Source organism: Falco naumanni, chromosome 8 (genome assembly GCF_017639655.2).
Source record: "Falco naumanni isolate bFalNau1 chromosome 8, bFalNau1.pat, whole genome shotgun sequence".
Taxonomy (NCBI): Eukaryota; Metazoa; Chordata; class Aves; order Falconiformes; family Falconidae; genus Falco; species Falco naumanni.
In genome coordinates, this window is record NC_054061.1 from 38,326,149 (window position 1) to 38,339,670 (window position 13,522).

At 41.9% G+C, this 13,522-nt stretch overlaps 1 protein-coding gene across 1 annotated transcript in view; it reads left to right on the top strand.

Annotated features, from left to right (window-relative positions):
• The first annotated feature begins 617 nt into the window (after window positions 1–617).
• Window positions 618–13,522, top strand: part of XRCC5 (X-ray repair cross complementing 5) — a 53,863-nt gene continuing 40,958 nt past the window's right edge. Inside the window, exons 1-6 of the mRNA XM_040605206.1 lie at window positions 618–705; window positions 3,769–3,882; window positions 4,406–4,589; window positions 5,789–5,837; window positions 7,310–7,432; window positions 11,409–11,594. Of these exons, the coding sequence (XP_040461140.1) occupies window positions 688–705; window positions 3,769–3,882; window positions 4,406–4,589; window positions 5,789–5,837; window positions 7,310–7,432; window positions 11,409–11,594 (674 nt within the window). The 5' untranslated portion in view covers window positions 618–687. The remainder of the gene's footprint in view (window positions 706–3,768; window positions 3,883–4,405; window positions 4,590–5,788; window positions 5,838–7,309; window positions 7,433–11,408; window positions 11,595–13,522) is intronic.

The following is a 13,522-nucleotide window of genomic DNA, read 5'->3' on the forward strand; positions in this document are numbered from 1 at the left end:
CCTGGCGGCCAGGGGGAATGGCTGCTCCCTCAGCAGCCCGAGCGGGACCCCCGGGCGTTGTGAGGAAGAGGCTGGAGGGCCCGGGGCGGGCGATGGGCCCCGTGGGGGGGCGACGGACAGGGCAAGTCAGGAGGTCCCGGTGGTGGGAGAGGGCAGGATGGCCGCTCCGGCCCCCGAGACTCGCCCTGCTGCTGCCTCTCCTCAGGGACCCCAGCCCACCCAAACCAGGCTTGCCGTTGCCCACACACTGCGCACACACTACGGCCAAAATCGCAGGTACCGTCGTGCCCATGAGATGTGGCACTCAGAGAGCGGCTGGGGGTACGGCCTGCAGAGAAAGATGAGGGGGCTATGCCACATCTCCCTTCCCCCTCACCCAGCCGGGCCACAGCCAGCCCAGCGCTCTCCGCGGCCGGCCCCGGGCTGACTCGAGGCCGTGTGCCCTCATGGTGCCCCGCCGCGGAGACGCTGTGGGGGGAGACGCTGTGGGGCCGTGCCCAGCCGTCTCAACCCCTCCGCACCTCACCTGCCCTTCGCCTCGTCCCGCCCGCGCCGCCGCGGGGCGGTGCTGCCCCCACCGCGGAACGCGAAGCGGCGCTGCCGTGTTCCCGGGGGGACTGGGATCGGACAGGGGGCGGTGCCGGCCGGAGTGCTGAGCGCGGCGCACCGCGTCCCGGAACGAGCGAGATGGCGCGTGGTGGCAAGGTGAGGGGAGCGGGGGTCTTCCAGCGTCCCGAAAGCTTTGGGCACCCCCTCCCCACGCGCCTCGTCCTCCGGCTGGCCCCGGCCCGCTGTGGCGGCAGCGTGCCGCAGGGGCGGGGGCGCCGCGCAGGAGGCTTTGCTGCCCGCTTGGGCCTGGCTGGGCCCCGGGGGGGGCCGTGACAGCAGGGCCCCCTTGGGGGCCGGGGCCGCCGCTGCCCGCCTGTAACGCGGGAGCCGCTCAGCCTTCGGCCCTGGGCGGCCGCTTGTGCGGGGTGTTAGCGCCGCGCTGGCTGCGGGGGCTTATGGCGGCGCCCCGGGGCTGCTCCGGTGGGGCCTCTCTGTGCCAAACGTGGCCGGTCCGCTCATCCTCGCCTGAGGGAAGCGGCTTTGCCCCCCTAAGGCGGCTTGTCGGTACCGCCGGCGGCGTGGGGCCGAAGCGGCCGTCTTGCCATCCCTTCTGTGACCCGACTTCGGTGTTAGCAGCAAACGGCACAGCAGTCACGGCTGCAAAACCCGCCTGTGAAACCGATCGACTCTGAGCTGCTGCGGGTGCAAAGCTGTCTGGCTTAAAGCGCCTTCAGTACCGGTGTCTCCGGTTTTGAGCACAGGGCAGCTACCGCAGTAGTAATTACTGGTGCTTTTGCAGTAGCAATGGTTTTGCCCTGTTAAAAATGCAGTTTGCTCATCTGGTATGTTTAAGGAATCCTGTTGGTGAAGCTGTGTTAAGGTCTCTTCTGATACAGGGTAGTTTAGTGTCTGTCAAACACAGGTTTTGTCTGTGCTGCAGCAGTATCTTTCTTAGTTCTGTTATAACGAGCTTCAGCACTGAGAGGTTAGAGATAAAGGCAGGTTCATTCAGTTTTCACCCTTATCAGTACTTGAGCAGTGCAGATTGATGTTAGCTCAGGTGTGACAGTGTTCTCTTACAATCACATGCTGAGCATCTTAAAAGCATTGCTTAGTGTACTGTGCCTGAAGATTGTAGTACTGGATGCTCAGAGGTGAGATGCACAGAGGTTACTAACAGATGAAGAGACATATAGAGGAGGATTACCAAAAGAGAGACCTGCCCTCTTCCTGAAAGAGGATTCTGCGTACCTGAATAGATACTGGGCTTGGAGTTTGCTGTCTTCCAGAAGAGCATGTTAGCACTTGGCACTTGATTATTTTTTCTGAAGCAGAACAGCAGGTTTTCAGTTCTGCACTTGTTTGGGTTTTTTGCAGTCATCTTGCTAGCTGTGAAGAGCAGTTTTACCTGGTTTGGACAACAGGATTAGTTCAGCTGCGAGCTGTTGTGTGTCTTGAGGCAGAACAGCAACAAGCTGAGGGTCTGCAGCTGCTGATGCTGGTAGAGTAAATCCTTAGGCTGGCAGGTGAACAGTAACAAGGCTCTTCTGAGAACCTAGTGCAGTTTCAGTTACTGACTCTGTTCTACTCAAGGATTTCACAGACTTAGGTGACTCAGAGGTATTAATTCCTGGCTCCCAGGGTAGCCACTAATAAAGGCAAAGTAAGGAACAAAGTGTGGAGACTGAGTATAACCTGCTGAATGTCTTGTGGAGCCCTGTTGCTCAGCCTTCTTCCTCTTGCCTTGTCTTGGGAGGATGCAGGGAGTTAAACCAGTGCTTGTTAAAATGGTGGGGGAGGTACACAGTATATTCTGGGAGAAGGAGGAGGGTAAGAAAATAGTTTGATCACTGCTAACACACAACATCAGAGAGCTAATCTGGGTAAGCTGTTCTTAAAGACTTGATATTAGGAATTATCTATTTGGATGACAAAAAGAATCAGGTTCTTTTTGTTGATGTTTAAGAAGGTGTATATAAATAAGTTATAAAATAACTTGAGTTATTTGCATAGCTGTATACAAGAGAGCTTAGACCAATGCCTTTTCTTTCTGTTCATCCCTTTTGCCTTGCAAAAGTAAACTGCATCTTGTGCTGCTTGACAATCTTCTCATTTATTGCCCACATCCTTTCGGCAGTTTCATTGCAGAATTGAGTGTATTTTGGATTTTAAAACAAGGAGACTTGGCTCCAGCCTGTGTAATACCTAACTTTCCTGTGTTCTGGCAAATAATTCAAGCTACTGGCAGTCCACTTGGCAAGATTTTGATCTACATTTAAAGAACCTTGCTTTAATAAATGACAACAGATTTGAGCTGGCCTTTTGTTAGTGTTCTTGGAGATGCATGGCATAATTTTGCTGAATTTCCATACAGCTTTATTTGGCTGGATGATAAAATTGCTTAGGTTAATCAAGGTAAGTAGAGTCTCTGGAAGAACTTGAGAGGAACTTAGCAAGAGCTGAACAAGAGAAAATTGCTTCTTTTAATTTGTTTTGTTCATGTACTCATTTATAAATCAGTTAAGGGGAAGACTTGGGCAGTGTTATATATAGATCAGTTAAAGCGATGATCAGAAATGCAAACTTATATGCTAGCTTGTGGGATTTAAGCCCCTAAATTGAAATCAGAGTTCATCCTTCTAGGGCATTAAGAGCTTAGCTGTGTGCTGCAGACGCTGGTGCTCACTGCAGATACCTCCAGTAGCATAAATGTTCTGGCTCTCCCTGGAGGCTATAGGAATGTTGTCATTCTTGCCGTTCTTAGGTTAGACCAAAGAGTGATCTCTACAGCTATTATGAGCGACTGTGAGGTCTGGATGTAGCTGTAGAGTTTAGGGAGGAAGCTTGTATCTCCACCTCGTGTTGTGCAGATATACTGTATTGTGTTGTGCTTGTAATTGTTAGCCAAGCTACCTTTGTTCTATTTCCTAGTGTAGAAGAGCCCTTGGATCTCAAATATGTTCACGGGGTTGTACAGAAATTGCCTGTATTAACAGATTATTGTGTAATACAGGATCTTTTGTATTTTTGACTGTGCGTGGTACAGGATTAAATGACTCTCGGTTGAGTGCAGTAATACTGGTTCTGTCCTCCACCATTGTCTCATATTAACAGTTATTACGAAAGAAATTGATGTAGTTTGATTTCTAGGGTTTTTTTATGTACCCTTTTAAGTATGGCCCTTTTGCATTCTTACTCAGTATTGTCTTTCCTTTCCAGGTGGCCATAGTGCTGTGCCTGGATGTAGGCTTTACAATGAGCAGTTCTGCCCCTGGTGAGGAGTCTTCACTTGAACAAGCTAAGAAGATTATGATGAAGTTTGTGCAGCGACAGGTATGTGTGATAAAAAAAAAAGTTAAAAAAGGAGAGGAAGCAATAACATCTGTGACCTATTTTCCTCATTTACTAGTAATTCAATTAAATGAGAAATGAGTAAGAATTATTCTGTTTTTATGCAGGAGTAACAGTGCTTTTTGTTTCAGCTGTGCTTTTGTGGATGAGGTGTGGTAGTCTTCGGGGCAGTAGAAAAGGGGAAAACAGGTACTCTCTTTCTCTAAAGTGTTTCAACACCCTTAAAATTTACCACACTGAAGACTCATTTCAAGGACTGAGTCGGCCAATTTTACTTGTTTTATCCCAGATATCCTCATGTCAATCTGTTAGTTTAATTATATCTAAATTAGTAAACTCTCTAAGATTACATTTTGGTAGGATAGCACTGAAGAAGAAAGAAAAAGTAAATCCACTGTATCTGACATTGTTTCTTAATTAGTTCAGCTAGCTGGAGTGTCCTAACATAGCTGTGTGTAAATCTACCTGTGTTTTTATTCCTGTCTTGTATTTTCTCTATTTCCAGGTTTTTGCTGAGAGTAAAGATGAGGTTGCTGTAGTTCTGTTTGGCACTGATGGTACTAGGAATAACCTTGCCAGTGGGGATCAATACCAAAACATTACTGTACATAGGTCACTAATGCTACCAGATTTTGATCTGCTGGAGGACATTCAAGATGTGATTAAGCCAGGCTCTGAACAAGCAGACTGTATCCTTTCGTAGTAGAGCGCTTTTTGAACTGATTCAGCTGCGTAGGTGACAGGAAGTTAGTGTTGTGAAATGGACTCAGATTTGCCTCTGAGGTTTTAACTACTACCATAGTTCAGCTAATTTGTGGTTGTAAGTTTGTTCAAGAGCAGATTAGCTGCTTTTTGACATTCTTTTAGGCTAGAAGATGGAGTCTTGGCCTTAGGGAATCATTACTTTTACAAAGTGTTCTGTTAATTAAAGAGAACAAAAGATAGCAATAATATAATTTTAGGCCTCAAGGCATGTGTTTTTTAAAAATAGTGCCACAGAACTTGGTTTATGCTTTTTCAGCAAATAAAAGTATTATTTATGAAATATGTCAGCAGAAGTACCAGAAGCCAGAGAGAAGAATAGAAGTTTATCAGACTGATTGCTATATAAAGTATTTGTAACATTGCCAAATGTCACTTGCTGGTTTGAATATTGTTTATGTTTGAATGTGTTCTGGTTTTAGGTGCATAAAGTGAAGAGTTTTAAAAGAAGATGATCTATATAGTGTCCCTCTGTGTGTTTCATTTACATACCGTTCAACTTCCTGTGTTTTGTTCCCTCTTTCTGGCCGTAAAATGATTGCTGTGAGCTCGATTCACTGTCAGAGCTGTTTCGGAGAAGTGTGCAGCCAGTCAGCTGTACCTTAGCAGAAGCAGTCATGTTCCTTTCATGGGTAGGCAGGTTTGTGTGCAGTGATAAAAATATGTTCCCAATGAAAATTGTGCTGAGGAAGAAACTTATCAAGAAATTGTCTGATGCAGATATTTTGGAGGAAAACTTGCATGGGAAAATAGTACCCATTGAAAGTACAACTAAATTTTTTGTGTGGATGCAAAGTAATTTGTAAATATTAGATTGCTGTTTCATTGGACTTGAGCCTCCTCACTGACAGTTAAAAGATTGGGCTCTGCAGCAGTCTTTTTACTGTTCAATCAGATAAATGGGGAAGAGACAAGATCACAAAACAGACAAGTTATATAGGAACCTCTTGCACAGTAGATATTTGAAGAGTTCTTGTCTCAATAAATTTTGCTTGTTAACTAAAATGCATATTTGTCAGTGCTCGGTAGGAGGTGAAAACAGAAGATTATTTCATAGGAAAAACTTTTGTGACATGATTCATGTTCTGTGATTTTTCGTATTGAGATTTTTCTTAAACTTGCTTAGTTCTGGATGCAATTATTGTGTGTATGGACTTACTTCAGAAGGAGACAATGTGAGTATGTAACCTAAAGCCTTTTACAGAATTCTGACCTTGCACTTTGGAGCTGATCTGATTTAGAAAAAAAAATAACAGCCTCAAACCCCACTCCAAACATTAAGAACAAACAACATACTACAGGAGTCTGTCCCTGAAGAATCCCCAGGAGAGATTTAGTGTCTTGAGATGATCTAAGAGCTTTCTGATGCAACTGGGAACTTTGCAGTAGATTTGTGAGAATATTAATGCCACTATATGAAGCATGAATACTTCACTTAATGTTGCATTTGTGATCTCTTTTCAAAAAAACGTTAATTCAGATGCTAACATGCCTAGAAAAGGGCTACCACATTTATAAGGGTGATGGTGTTTTGTACTACAAAAAGAAAAAAAAATCAGAAAGGTGACTTTGTTCAGCCTAGCAAAGACTGTCAGAGATGAGGTGGGTCTTTGTAAATACGCAGGCTGTGCGAGATAAACAGTGTGTTTTCTTACTGCATGTTTAAGCTGAAAGAAAATGTTGTCACAAGTGTTACAAAGTTGTCAATGAATGTACTTAGACTGGAAATGTGACTTTCTGACACTCAGTGAACTGATGGTCTGGGGAAATGGAGATTGAACATGTTGTTAAAGAGATTATGCAATCTAACTGTGAATGCAGAAGACAAGACTTAGGGATGTAATTTATATTTTTATTAATAAAGTCCAGTTGGTGTGGAAGGTTGTATCAATTTAACAGTTAAAACTGAGTTTTGAATTAAAATCACTGGATTAATGGCAGTATAACCTTGAATACCTAAAAGCAACTGCTCTTGTTGTCTTGTGGGTAAATTTTTGGTATGCACTGAACACTTTGATACAGAGTTTACCTTCAGTTGAGAAAATACTATCAGGTAAAAATTCAAGAAAATCACCCTTATGCTTGAATATCCAGATAAAAACTATATCAGTTTAAGTGAATTTTGTTCTTTATCTGGCAGAACTTTCTAATGTTTACTGTTACTACTTCTTAGTGTATTAAATAGGCTTTAAAGTCCATCTTATCAAGTGAATCCAATGAATTAGTTTACTAAAATGGAACTCCCACCAGCAACAGTAATTTAAAGTACATTTTCCATTTTCCCAAAAGCAGACTCACAGCTGCAAAGGAAATATCCAGTATAATCAGTAAACTACCTAACATTTTATTAGCGTTTTATTGACATTGGTGACAATTGGCAGAATTCCATTCATGTATGTTTGGTTAGTGATGTTATACAGTCACAGGACCAGTCTCGTCAATTTTAGGGGGCAGAAGTGAGTAGGGGGAAATCATATAAAAGTAAAAACTTAGCAATGATAGAATAACTACCAAGTAGGTTTGTTTGCTTGGGTTTTTTTACAAGTATATTACTTTGGTAAAGCTTTAGTTTTCTAAGGAAAGAATTAGGAAAAGGCCTTATAGATAATATTCCTGATATATGTGAATGTTCTTTTTGTATTTTAAGAGGCAAGAAATACGAGAAGAGACACATTGAACTGTTTACAGACCTTAGTAGTCCTGTCAGTGAGGATCAGCTGGAAATTATCATTGCTAACTTGAAGAAAACAGGAATTTCACTTCAGTTTTTGTAAGTATGGAAGTGGCTGTTGTACACTATGCATTTTTTTTAAAGGGACATTGTTATTATTTCTTAATAATGATCATGAAGGAGCTGGTGATCTGTTCATGTATTGGTTTCATAGAGGTGTACCAGTATGTAATATGATTTTTATAAGTACTTCTATCAATTACATATACCATCAATTCCAGTTATGAGCCAAGTCCCCTTGATTAAGTGATGTGCAAATACATGTTAAGATGCTGGCTGCTACTCCAGTTCAGCTTAGCCATAAGTCTAAAATGGGAGACAAAAGAGTGATAGAAGCAGATATAGCCTCAGAAGTAGTGGTTTTGTCACAGCAACAGCCTACATACTTTTAGGTAAGGGAGTTACTGGGAGAAAATAATGAGGCAGTGTTGCAGATGTTTATAGCCTGATTCTGGTGTTAGTAGAAAAGCAAGTCTGAAGAGGAGGATTATATTCACAGTGATGGGCTTAGAAAATTTAAGTGGAAAATGGAAGCAATGTCTTAAGCTTATGACAGAAATCCCTTGGCTGTCTTGGTATAGGTATAGGCATTGATTTGAAGAATCAATGGCGGTGCTGAGATCTGTATTAATTGTTGCACGTGATGGTAACATAAGCTGTAGGCCTTCTTGTAGGAGTTTTATATAAGAGCAAAACTTTGTGTGAATGTTTATGTTTGCTGTTTATCACAAATAATGTCACAGGAGAAATTTAAAGCCACAGTTTTACTTCTGACCATTTAAATATTAACTTTCACCTAGATTCAACATTCTGTGAGGTGCAATGTTGTGAACTTGAAAAATTCATTGCAACCATTTGCAGACCCATCCGCAAGATACCGGAGGGGTTAGGTAGGAAAGCATGACTGAAAATCGTGGCCTGATTCTCCACACATTTGTTGCCTGTGCTTGGGAGAGGCTGAACGTAAAAATGTCAGACTACTCTCAGGTTCTGTCTGCACAGCAAAAGAAGGTAAGCTTGCAACATGCCTTGACGTGCCCCCTTTTAGCTTAGTTGAGCAATTGTTGGCACTGGAGGCAGGGGAAACACAACACCATGAACCTGAGTGCATCTTGCCAGCCAGAGTATGTCTTTCAGAGACCTGATATTTAGCCCATGCTACCTTGTCTCCATACCTGTAGTTTGCTCTGCAGACTAGCACAGATGCTCCCACAAGGATTTAACATTGCAGTTCTGTGTGAGTTTTCTGATAAATCTTTACGTTTTCTTTGTGACAAAACAAAGGAAAGGCCCAGTGGCTGATAGAAGCACTAGGGAAATGTTGCTGTTACAGCATTAGTTGCAGATTTACACCTTGTCTCACAGCCATGCAAGCAAATGATGCTTTGAGAAATACACATATAAATGTAAAATACTCAGGATACTGGTTTAAAAAAATAATTTCTTGCTAAACCTTGTGCTTTTGTTATAACCCTTGCTTCCATCTCTTATGCCCTGTTTATTGATTAGATTATAACTTGTGGCAGATAGTTGGTTTTCCTCCCTGTTATCAAGTGTCGAGCAAATGCTGAACACTGTGTGGCTTTGGGTATTATACAGTTCTCGTCACAGGAGTCTAAACACTGTGTAATGAAAGTAATGTCACTTATGTATCAGAGGTTTGAAGCTTTTTGCTGTCATAATGGCTTTAAAATACAGTTTCTCTATATATCAGTGGATGCTGCTTCCTATAAAGGCATCAAACACTTTGCTGAAGTTTGTTCTTTAATTCTGCTGTGTGTGACATTGTTGTGCGTATTGTTAACTGCTAATGATGTGTTGCTCCACAGATAAGTTTAGTGAGGACTAATGAGGTGAAACTAAAGTAGAGATCTGTAGGCTGCTTTTCAAAAACCTAATACAATGGTAAAATTCTTCTGCTTTGTGGAAATGTGGTAAAAGGTATCATGTGGTTCATTCAAAATCGGATCAAATGACAGATTTGAAAAATCTGCAGGCGTTGTCCAGGGCACAGGGTAGAGGATCTTACACATCGCTCTTTTCTGTGGTTATTATATTTAGTTAACTCTGTTACATTTTGAAGAGCAGCAAAATCATTTTATCTATAACCCCTGGCTAAATTTTTAAATCTGATTCTTGAAGTGCAGGAAAATGTGTCATCTTCAGTCAGAAATTCACCTAGTGTTGTAAGCTATTAAAATCTCAGAGTAACATTTATTCCAGAGCTACCTAATAGCCCCACTGCAGACAGAGTCCCATTTGCTGGCATTTGGAGCTGAAACAGCATCACAGGCCTGGACTGGCCTTTAACAAGTCATTTAGAGCAATCCTTTACTTCAGACTGGGTCAGTTGTATGTATGTCATTGCTGAGTGGTGTTTTTCTAATCTTTTTATAAAGACTTCCAAGTGATGGAGACTGTTCTGTCTCCTCAGGCAGTTGGTTTTAAAATTTATGGTTTGAAATGCCTTTATCAGGTTTTTGAATATCTGACCTGACTCCATGATGCAATTTGAGTGCAGGCTGTAAATGTAAAGCCTTTGTCACTGTCTCCCTCAGCATTCTCCTGGAGAAACTGGCTGCTCGTGGCTTGGACGGGTGTACTCTACGCTGAGTAAAAAGCTGGCTGGACGGCCAAGCCCAAAGAGTGGTGGGGAATGGAGTTACATCCTGCTGGTGGCTGGTCACAGGTGGTGCTGCCCAGGGCTCAGTGTTGGGGTCAGTTCTGTTTACTGTCTTTATCAACGATCTGGACAAGGGGATTGGGTGCACCCTCAGTAAGTTTGCAGATGACATCAAGTTGGGAGGAAGTGTTGGTCTGCTTGAGGATAGGAAGGCTTTGCAGAGGGATCGGGACAGGCTGCATCGATGGGCTGAGACCAACTGTATGAAGTTCAACAAGGAGAAGTGCCGGGTCCTGCACTTGGGTTACGACAACCCCACACAAAGCTACAGGCTTGGGGAAGAAAGCAGCCAGGTAGAAAAGGACCTGGGGGTGCTGGTCGACAGCCAGCTGAACATGAGCCAGCAGTGTGCCCAGGTGGCCAAGAAGACCAACAGCATCCTGGTTAGTATCTGAAACAGTGTGGCCAGCAGGACAAGGGGAGTGATGGTTCCCCTGTACTTGGCACTGGTGAGGCTGCACCTTGAATCCTGTGTTCAATTTTGAGTGCTTCACTACAAGGAAGACATTGAGGTGCTGGAGTGTGTCCAGAGAAGGGCAATGAAGCTGATGAAGGGTCTGGAGCACAAGTCTTATGACAAGTGGAGAGGAGGAGACTCAGACGGAACATTATTGCTCTTCCCAGCTACCTGAAAGGAGGTTGTGAGGTGGGGGTAGGTCTCTTCTCCCAAGTAACAAGTGATAGGACAAGAGGAAATGGCCTTAATTTACACCAGGGGAGCCTTAGAATTGGATGTTAGGAGCAACTTGTTCACTGAAAGGGTGGTCAAAGATTGGAACAGGCTGCCCAGGGAGGTGGTGAAATCAGTCCCTGGAGGTGTTTAGAAAACACGTAGATGTGGAGCTTACTCGTGTGGTTTAGTGATGGACTTGGCAGTCCTGGGTTAATGGTTGGACTTTACGATCTTGGAGATCTTTTCCAACCTAAGTGATTTTGTGATTCTATGAATATAAAGAACTGATTGTTCCCTTCCTATCTGCAACAGCCTTTTATATTTAAGACTGTCTTGCCCTCTGACTCCCTTTTCTACAGGCTTTATTTTGTTCAATCTTTTTTCACAGATCTTCTTTTCTAATCAGTGTTCCAATGCCTTCTTGTTATGTGGGTATCTTTCTTTGCGTATGATGCTCAGAACTGGTGCAGCACTCTGGTCAAGATATTACCAATACTAAGTAGACTGAAACACTGCTTCATGTGTTTTGCAAACCATGTGGCTCTTCAGACTGCAACTAGATAGAAAACAATGATTATGATAAAATTTTTGTTTTGTTCTTGGTTGGTTATTTTAATTAAGAAGAAAGTCAAACTAACTGCTTCTGCTTGTGTTCTTAGTCTCCCATTTCCAGCGGATGTTGATGGAGGTGGAGATACAAGTGCCTATGTACGTTCTCATGTGCACAGAAATTCTTTCCCAAGAAAGGCTTTAACTAAGCAACAGAAGGAAGGCATTGATGTGGTGAGGAAACTTATGCATACTTTGGACCAAGAAGGAGGGCTGGAAGAAATTTATACTTTCAGGTAAACTTGGCTATTCCTCTTTATCATACTGTAAATTTACTTTCTGATCTCTTTCCTGAAAGATAAAATGAATAAGTAATCAGTCACGTGGTTTCCAGTTTCACTGAAGTCAGTGAATTCTACTTACTGTACACTCAATCCCTTTCAAACAGCTTCTTCAGCGGCTTTTGAATAGGTAAAAAACTTACAAAATTCAGTGGAAAATGAATTTTCTATATCTGTATTTAAAGAAAAAATCAGATTTTTTCCATCTTTAGTACTGGATTTTGGAGGGAATGTTTCTATAAATGAGATTTGAAAAGCATGCTTTCGAACAGTTGGAATTTGTGACATAGTGCAGGTAGAACATCTGCGTTTAATGGTAGTCTGTTCCTTGATCGCAGACTTGTTTTAGCTTACTAGCTTATCAAACTCCCTCAAATGTTTTCAGTAATGTTTGTTGAATCCTGCTCTTTAATCACAGACTACCGTACCATTATGCCAATCAGTTTACTTTTTAGCAGCATTCCTAATGGAAGAAATGAAAGATGTTTTTTCACGTCATGTGAAATGATGTGAAAAATGAAAATGAAAAAGAAAGTGAAAGTGAAAAATGAAGAATGAAAATGTATGTGTGTGTCTGAAAAACTGTAGCTAATGAGATATCCAAGACTTTTCCACATAGGTGTTGTCTCAGTTGGAGAACAAGCAAAATGCATCTATACGCCTTATAGAAGTCTAATGTTACTGTTGTAGTAGTTGTATTCTACAGTTAGGAAGTGTGATCTTTTAGACTGTGTTTTTCAGGAAGCTTAGTAGACCATAGTTGTAATGTGGTTATCAAGTGTAATTTTTAGCTGAGGGTGGCACCTGAAAATATGCTATTATTCATAATTTTATTTGTGGGGTTTCCTTTCCTCACTCCACCCAACTGCTGTGCTTTGCACCTCAGCGTCCAGTTAAACTGTTAATTGAGCATTAGAATGGGTTAGTGAGGAAACATGTATCACTGTGTGTGTGTTCCAGACTAGTCAACAGAGCAGTCTGAGTCTCAGGAGAAAAGCAGGCTTTGTCATTGCATCAAAAGACTGCACACAAAAGCAGTATCTTTTTGTGCCCATTTAACCTTTAGGATAATCCATAAGCATAAAGCTACTATGTGGCTTGGCCCCTTCTTTATATTTTTTTTTTTTTGTCACATGTTCTTGCTGCTATATAAGATGTTGTGGCATGCTTTCAGGGGAAATCCAAAATCTTTGGGTAAATAGGCATTTGGCTAGTAGATTAAAGCTTTATTTTTTTAAGTTATTTAAGAATATGTGAGGTTTTAGATGCAATTAAGTTGCTTATCAAGCTTTAAGAAGTTAGCCTTGCAAATCTGTCATGATAATTTACCAACACAGATACTTTCCTGGAACGACTTTATTTTCACAAGAGTTCAGATATTTTTACCAGCAGGAATAATGAATATAGGAAAACAGAGAGTGTAAGTTGTTATATTTTGTAGGGTTTGATATTTTGACTATTGGACAGGAGGTGCTTCTGCAGTCTCTGAGTTTTGGGGGAAGGGATTGGAAAGCAAAGAGACTTGTTTTTAAAATACAAGTTGAAATGTGTATTTAGTAGGTTTTTATTGGCTGAGTCTTCTTTGATAAGTGAGCGCTTTTCTTCTATAAATATAAGAAATTAATGGGTAGAGTTAAGTTGAGCTTGAATGGCATTTTTGGGCATTTGACACTTATGTATTTGACTTTCACATTCATCCTTAAATGTATATGTTGCAGTACTATTAATGCTGTAATAACAAGTTCTTTTTCAAAATCCTATATCGGTGTCTCTGTTGCCCAGAAAAATAATTTTTCCTCTCTTCCTTCTGGAAAAAAAATTTAAAAAGGAAATGCAATGCTTTTCTTACTATAGAAATCCCAGTGTTTTTCTCCTTTCATTGT